This window comes from Otolemur garnettii, unplaced genomic scaffold (assembly GCF_000181295.1).
Source record: "Otolemur garnettii isolate 467f Iridium unplaced genomic scaffold, OtoGar3 scaffold00067, whole genome shotgun sequence".
NCBI classification, from domain to species: domain Eukaryota; kingdom Metazoa; phylum Chordata; class Mammalia; order Primates; family Galagidae; genus Otolemur; species Otolemur garnettii.
This window is the reverse complement of record NW_003852462.1, coordinates 8772814-8781125: the sequence shown is the minus strand read 5'-3', so window position 1 is coordinate 8781125 and position 8312 is coordinate 8772814. Positions and strand designations below refer to the sequence as shown.

The 8312-nt window shown below is 42.0% G+C and overlaps 1 protein-coding gene across 1 annotated transcript in view; it reads right to left on the bottom strand.

The window, feature by feature from the left end:
* The window catches only part of VPS13D (vacuolar protein sorting 13 homolog D), a 275140-nt gene that overhangs the window by 246457 nt on the left and 20371 nt on the right, over nt 1-8312 (bottom strand). Inside the window, 2 exon segments of the mRNA XM_023515148.1 lie at nt 1009-1113; nt 7970-8086. Of these exon segments, the coding sequence (XP_023370916.1) occupies nt 1009-1113; nt 7970-8086 (222 nt within the window).

Below are 8312 nucleotides of genomic sequence, written 5' to 3'. Positions count from 1 at the left end.
TTGAGACAGAGTCTCACTTTGTCAGCCCTGGTAGAGTACCATGGCCATAGGTCACAGCAACCTCAAACTCTTGGGTTCAAATGATTCTCTTACCTAGCCTCCCAAGTAGTTGGGACTATAGGCGCCCGGCACAATGCCCAGCTATTTTGGGGGATGGGGGTCTCGCTCTGGCTCAGGCTAGTCTCGAACCCGTGAGCTCAGGCAATCTACCTGCCTTGGCCTCCCAGAGTGCTACAATTATAGGCGTAAGCCACTGTGCCCAGCCCCACCTGCAATTTCTTGCAAAAAGATTAAACTGAGACAAGCATGGTGGCTCACGCTATAATTCTATCACTCTGGGAGGCTGAAGTAAGAGGATCTCTTGAGCTCAGGAGTTTGAGACCAGCCTGAGCAAGAGTGAGATCCATCTACACTAAAAACAGAAAAACTTGTCAGACATAGTGATGAGTGCCTGTAATCCCAGCACTCGGGAGGCTGAGGCAGGAGAATTGCTTGAACCCAGAAGTTCGAGGTTGCTGGGATCTAAGCTAATGCCATGACCTCTAACCTGGGCAAAAGAGTCTTTGTCTTAGATAATCTAATTTATTTTAATAAAAGGATGTAAAAATAAAAAAAATAAAATTTAGATTCCCAGCACATGGTAGCTAAGAGAATAAATAACTATACTGTTTTACATACATACAGTAAAACATGTGTAATATGTAGCAATCAGAAGCAATAAATCTGAAGTAGAAATAGCAGTAAGTTAAAAACACAGATTTAAGTAGGAAGAAAAGAAACCAATACTCTAATATAGATTTAAAACATACACAAAACACTGCATATTGTTCAAAGTTAATACACAGCTAGTACCTCAACCAAACACACACTTAAGAATGGATGTCCAGGGAGGAACAGGGAGATGGGAATGGGTATCAGAGATGCAGGGGACAAAGCCCACACGGCAGGGATCCTATACCATTTTTCTTCACTGGTGTCTTGCAGTAATGCCCTAGGCCAGAATCATACCTGTAAATCCACCTGAGGCAAATCTCCCAATAAAGTGCAATCAACATCCCAATAGATGCTAAACTCTGCCACGTCTAATTGCTTTTTCCGCATTAGCTTCTGTACCTGAGGTAAGACAAGGAAAGAGATACAATGACTGTTTACGCATGAATTTACTCATTCATTCAATAAACCATTTGTGAAGAAACATGCATCAAGCAACAAGGTGCTGGGGATACAAAACCAAATTAAAATACAGTATTCCTCTTACAGAGTTCAAAAGCTAGCTGAGGAACAAACATGTAAACAAATAATTTTAATCACACAGAGGGAAGCAGAGGAAGAATAAATTATAATTAAACAAAAAACGAAAATGTCACTGTGCAAGTAAGTGTAAAAATCTCAGGCAAAAAGTCAGGTAAGGGAAAAGAATTGGGTCAACCAACCAGTCATCCCTCAGTATCCTCGAGGGGCTGGTTCCTGGACCCTGCAAACACCAAACTTCAAGGATGTTCAAAGTCCCTGACATAAAAGGGCACAGTATTTGCATACAACCTATGTACATCCTTCCATGTGTCTCCTGATTAGCTATGATACATAATACAGTGTAAATGCTTTGTAAATAGTTACACTGAATTTTTTAAAAATTCTATTATTTGTTTTTATGGCTCGGCGCCTGTGGCTCAAGTGGTTAAGGCACCAGCCACATACACCTAAGGTAGCAGGTTCGAATCTAGCCCAGGCCCGCCAAACAACAATGATGGCTGTAACCAAAAAATAGCCAGGCGTTGTGGCGCGCACCTGTGGTCCTAGCTAATTGGGAGGTGGAGGCAGGAGACAGGCTTGAGCCCAGGAGTTGGAGGTTGCTGTGAGCTGTGATGCCATGGCACTCTACCCAGGAGAACAGCTTGAGGCTCTGTCTCAAAAAAAAAAAATTCTATTACTTTTGGGCACCACCTGTAGCTCAGTGGGTAGGGCGCATGCCACATACTCCAAGGGGGGCAGGCTCAAACCCAGCCCAGGCCAGCTAAAACAATGACAACTGCAACAAAAAAGTAGTTGGGCGTTGTGGTGGGCACCTGTAGTCCCAGCTACTTGGGAGGCTAAGGCAAGAGAATCACTTAAGCCCAGGAGTTTGAGGTTGCTGTTAGCTGTGATGTCACAGCACTCTACCCAGTGCTATAGCTTGAGGCTCTGCCTCAAAAAAAAAAAAAAAATATATATATATATACACACACACACACACACGTACATATATTTCTATTATTTTTATTGTTACTTTTTTATTATTGTTTGGGGGGTTTTCAGTCTGTGGTTGGTTGAATCCATGATGTAAAATCTTCAAATACAAGGAACCAACTATATAAAAGGCCTAATAGCTGGCTCAGCACCCATAGCACAGTGGGTACGGCACCAGCCACACACACCAAGGGTGGCAGGTTTGAACCTAGTCTGGGCCAGCTAAACGACGACAATTGCAACAAAAAATAACGGGGTGTTGTGGCAGGCACCTGTTGTCCCAGCTACTCGGGAGGCTAAGGCAAGAGAATGGCTAAAGCCCAAGAGTTTGAGGTTGCTGTGAGCTGTGACGCCACAACACTCTACCAAGGGCAACATAGTGAGACTCTGACTCAAAAAAAGGAAGGCCTAACAGCTTCAGGGGACAGTGACTACATTTGTATAATAAAACACAAAATGTGGGGTAGGGAGCAGTATTGACACGTGTATAAACACATATTTGGAGGAGTTAGTTAAGAGTTGAGAAAATTAGCTTAGAATATTACTAAGTACACTGGGTTGAACATTGTCCTCCCCTGCACACAAAGTTCTTGTCTGCCCAATAGCTACGAACGTGATCTTATTCAATAGTAGAGTCTCTCCAGATGCAAAGTTTTTCCATACTGGATTGATGTAAGCCCATATCTAATAAGTGGTGTCCTCACAAGAAAAAAAAAGAAAAGGACATAGGGGGCAAGGCCATGTGAAGACAAAGGCAGAGACTAGAATGATGTATTTATAAGCCAGGGAATGTCAATGCCTGCCAGCAATCAGTAGGCAAGCAGAAAGGAGCAGAAAGGAGAGTATTACCCTCAGAGTCTATAAAAGGAACCAATCCTGCCAACCCCTCCATTTCAGACTTGGAGCCTCTAAACTAGAGAATATATATCTGTTGTGTTAAACCATCCTATTGGTGGCAATGTGTTTTGGCAACCCTAGAAAACAAACGTAGAAAAGGGAAGTTTATGCCACACTAAGGCATCTGGATTTCATATTTTAAGTGACATGGAGCCACTGAAAGTTTTGATGTAGGCAGGTACCAGTTTTAGAAACAGAAGTTTGGCAGTATGAAAAGCAGAGCTTTGCCTACAAAGTACCAGGAAAATGAGTTATGAGTGTGGGGCATTAACAAGCTTATGGGATCAAGTTACATTTTAGAAACATTTAGTTACTATGAGCTAGCTTTTGACCACATCTCAGTTAGGGGGAGGCCCCTAGGCAGCCTCAGGATGGGGCTGGTCATCTGAAAGATCAAATGATTAGAAGTCTGGGACTTCCAAACACACCCAAGAACCTCTGGATGGTGGGCTAGATATTAAATTGTGTAAAAACTTTTCAACGATGAGATGTGATAAGTTTCCAGGTTGCTAAACACTGCAGGGTGGCACACTTTTCTTCATGCAGATGTTCATCTGTATCCTTCATAATATCCCTTATAATAAATGAGTAGATTACATGTAAGTGAAGTGCTTCCCTAAGTTCTAAGAATCATGCTAACTTGGGTTGTGAGAAGGTAGCTTATAGCCAGTAGTTGGAAACACAAGGCACAAACTGAGACTTACCAGTGGCAACTGAAAGGGGGGGCAGGCAGTCTTATGGAACTGAGTCCTTACCCTATGGGTCTGCTCTAACTCCAGTTAGTGTCAGAGTTGAGTTAAACTATTGGACACACAGTTGATGTCTAATGGAGAACTGCTTGTGTGAAAAGTGCTGTGTGAAGTGTGTAGAGTAGTGGAGTATCTTAAGGGAGAAGCCTAGAATACTGTAATGTAAGGTATCCCATAAGTAGCATATGTTGCTGTGTATAATACATACCCACATTTTTGACCTAAACATTCAGAAAAAAAAATCTTTTCTTTTAATTTTTTAGCTCAAATTCTTCTTCCTTTTTTTTTGAGACAAAGCCTCAAGGTATCGCCCTGGGTAGAATGCCATGGCATCACAGCTCACAGCAACCTCCAACTCCTGGGCTCAAGCGATTCTCCTGCCTCCACCTCCCAAGTACCTGGGACTACAGGCACCTGCCACAATGCCCAGCTATTTTTTGGTTGCAGCTATCATTGCTGTTTGGAGGGCCCGGGCTGGATTCGAACCCGCCAGCTCAGGTGTATGTGGCCACTTGAGCCACAGGTGCCGAGCTTCAAATTCTTATATTTAGGTTTTTTTGTTTTACAAAGGAAATTTAGCATTTAATTTTTAACATATTATGGTACAAGAAATTTCATGTAACAATCACAAAAAACAAGATACAAGGTATAAGAAATTTTATGTACCAGTAACAGACTTATAAAATTTATACATCATAGAAGGCCAAGAGCTCTTCTTCACTTTCAATATCAGAAGTATTACCTTCTTAGATTTCTATATTACCAGTGTCTTCTGAAGAGTCATTTTTCTCAAGCTGGTAAATTTCACCATCATCAGTCCCATCATAGCATTGCTGATGCTGCATTTTTTAAATGATTTCACAAACACTTCCTTCTTGATACTGTGATACCATTCCACACTCTCAGGATCCAACCACAAACCTGGCAATGAAATTCGCGTTCTTGATTCTGCAAGTGTTAAATCATCACCAGCTGACTGCATCCACAACGTCCACTATGTCTTTATTAGGGCCTTACAGGGCTTGTGCACTGACACATCAGGAGGCTACAGCTGGCTGGCTAGCTCACCAGGTATCACAGCAAGTTAGGTTTTCAAGTCCTCTGCAAATTGCTTTTGCATTTTGTGTAACATGGGCTTTGAAGTGATCAAAAACAAGCAAAGCTGGTTTTTTAAGTAATCCTCCAGGCCTTCATGACCACTCTTTGTTAAACCAGATTTTCATGCCTTCTTCATTCATCCATCCTTCTTCATGCATGTGGACAATTTAACTTCACCTGGGATTTTTTCTTTCAGAACCATTTTTCTTTTAAAGATGATCATAGGTGGTATTTTCTTTGTCCCATCTGAACTACAGGCTACAGCAACAGTGAAATGTGTTTTCTTGTGTCCACTAGTTTTAACTGCCATGGTCTTTGCTCCTTTGACATGTTGGAAGGCACATCAAATGTGAGTGGGGCCTCATCTGTATTGGCAATCTGAGACAGCTCAAAGTTGTAAGTCTTTTTTTTGAGACACAGTCTCACTATGTCACCCTTGATAGAGTACTGTGGGATTACAGCTCACAGCAACCTCAAACTCTTGGGCTTAAGAGATTGTCTTGCCTCAGCCTCCTAAGTAGCTAAGACTACCAGCGCCCACCACAACACCCAGCTGTTTTTTGTTGCAGTTGCCATTGTTGTTTAGCAAGCCCAGGCCAGGTTTGAACCTGCCACCCTCAGGGTATGTGGCTGGCACCATAACCACTGTGCTACAGACGCCAAGCTTAAAGTTGTAAGCCTTTTGAACAGTTGTTAAGTCTTTCAACGACTGATAATGTAAGAATGAAATTCCAGGCCAGGCATGGTTGCTAATGCCTATAATCCTAGCACTCTGGGAGGTCAAGATGGCTGAATTTCTTGAGTGTAGGAGTTTGAAACAGGCCTGAGCAAGAGCAAGACCTCATCTCTAAAAAGAGCCAAGCACTGGCCGGCGCCTGTGGCTCAAAGGAGTAGAACGCCGGCCCCATGTGCCAGAGGTAGCGGGTTCAAACCCAGCCCCGGCCAAAAACTGCAAAAAAAAAAAATAATAATAGCCAAACATTGTGGTGGGTGCCTGTAGTCCCATCTGCTCGAGAGGCTGAGGCAAGAGGATCCCTTGAGCCCAGGAGTTTGAGGTTACTGTGAGCTGTGATACATCATAGAAGGCCTGTGATAGTGTGATAGTGTCATCTATCACACCCTACCCAGGATCCAGAGTATCTCAAAAGAAAGGGGAAAAAAAAAAGGATGAAATTCTGAAACTTAGGCAAGGGAGGTAACTCACACCTGTAATCCTAGCACTCCGGGAGGCCGATAGGTAAATTACTTGAGCTCATGATTTCAAGACCAGCCTGAGCCACAGCGAGACCCTGTCTCTAAAACTAGCTGGATGTTGTGACAGGCGCCTGTAATCCCAGCTATTTGGGAGGCTGAGGTAAGAGAATTAATCGTTTAAGTCCAAGAGTTCGAGGTTGCTGTGATCTATGACACCACGGCACTCTACGAAGGGCAACAAAGTAAGGCTCAGTCTCAAAGAAAAATTCCAAAACTTGGACTAACGTTTTAGGGCAAGTTCTGTTCATGTCCTTACATTCAAGCCTTCTCTCTTCATAAAGTTAAAAGCACCATTTAGGTGTCCTGCAATATCACCAATGCTTTCTTCTCGTGCAATCCTTTTGCCCTCTTCTTGTATGGTCTTGGTCAGTTTGACACTGCTCCAGTCAGTGGAGGTTTCCCTGCATTGCCTTCTTCTGTCTTGGCATCTGAAGCAGGTTTCTTTCCTGTTGCTTCCACAGTCTGATGACACTCTCTGTGCAAGGAGGTCCAAAATATCTCTCCGCAGCTCTGCTGCCACACTCTTTAGCGTATTTAATAACTGTTAGCTTAAAACTTCCAATGTATGAAATCCATGTCAACATTTTCCAAGGGATTTTCCAATGACTTTTTATAAAAATATCAACTGCTTTGCTAGTTCCTGCCTAGAGTGTACAATGAGAATATGTCATTCTTCATCAGCCAAAAATGCTTTTATTGTAAGTCTGTCATAAATTTAACAAAACCAACTACCATTTTTCAGGGTATTATTTTGCATATGGATATCATTATTACTTTCTAGAGTTAAACTTTTAACACATAAGCATAAATAAAAGAATTAAAAACAAGGGCCGGACTTGATGGCTCATGCCTATAATCCCTGCACTTGGGAAGCCAAGGTGGTTAGATTGCCTGAGCTCACAGGTTCAAGACCAGCCTGAGTCAGAGCAAGACCCCATCTCTAAAAATAGCCAGGATTAGCTCAGCACCCATTGCCCAGTGGTTACAGCACCAACCACATATATCAAGAGTGGTGGGTTCAAATGTGGCTCTGGCCACCTAAACAACAACTGCAACAAAAAATAGCCAGGCATTGTGGCAGAAACCTGTAGTCCCAGCTACTTGGGAGGCTGAAGCAAGAGAATCACTTAAGCCCAAGAGTTTGAGGGTTCTGTGAGCTATGACCCCATGGCACTCTACCACGGGTGAGAAAGTGAGACTCTGTCTCAAAAAAAAAAAAAAGAATTAAAAACATATACGTGCTATGAAATTAGTACTGCCTTTGTATAATGTGCATCCTTATTTTTCTCTCAAAAATCTGGGCAAAAAAAATGTACATTACACACAGCAAAACACAGTATTTTAAAATAAAAACATGAATATGAAGGTCAAAGAGACATGGAGAATGGAGTTCAACATGTGAAAGCCAGCAGCAAATATTTCCTGGTAACAGTGAAACTATGGAACAGAAAGAGTTTACCCAGGGAGTGCCTATAGCATGAGAAGAAAATCAAGGATGAAATCCTTTCCGCAACTCGGTTTCTTCAGGTATAAAAGTGATAGAACCAAAGGTCAGAGAAAATTAACCATTTCTCTATTTCATCACATTAGACCCATTGCATACAGACAAGAGACATGCATATCTACCACAAAACTAGTGGAAAAGAATGATATCCCATTTACACGACACAAAATGACAAAAGCCAGAGCCCCAAATTCCCTAGCGTACTGCTTTCTCCTAGTTTATAGTCCTATTTCATACTCACAGGCTCATTTACAGCATTTTGCATGGACACATTCTTAATGCAGATGCCAAATGCAAAGGGATGGGAAGGATTAGTGATACCATCTTCAAAGCGTAAGTGGACATCTTGAATTTTTAACTGCAAAGAAGAAAAAGAAGAAAATATTTTGACAACTGCTATAGATGAAATACTATGAGTAGAGAGGGGTCAAACTGACCTCAAGCCACTGAAATAAACCACAGCAGGCATTTTACACAAACACATCACACACATATCCAGTATTCTTCAAGTTCTTGAGAGAGTTATAATCACAAACTACATATGAATAACACTTGTGATTAGTTTTAGCTCAAAAACAGAGCTG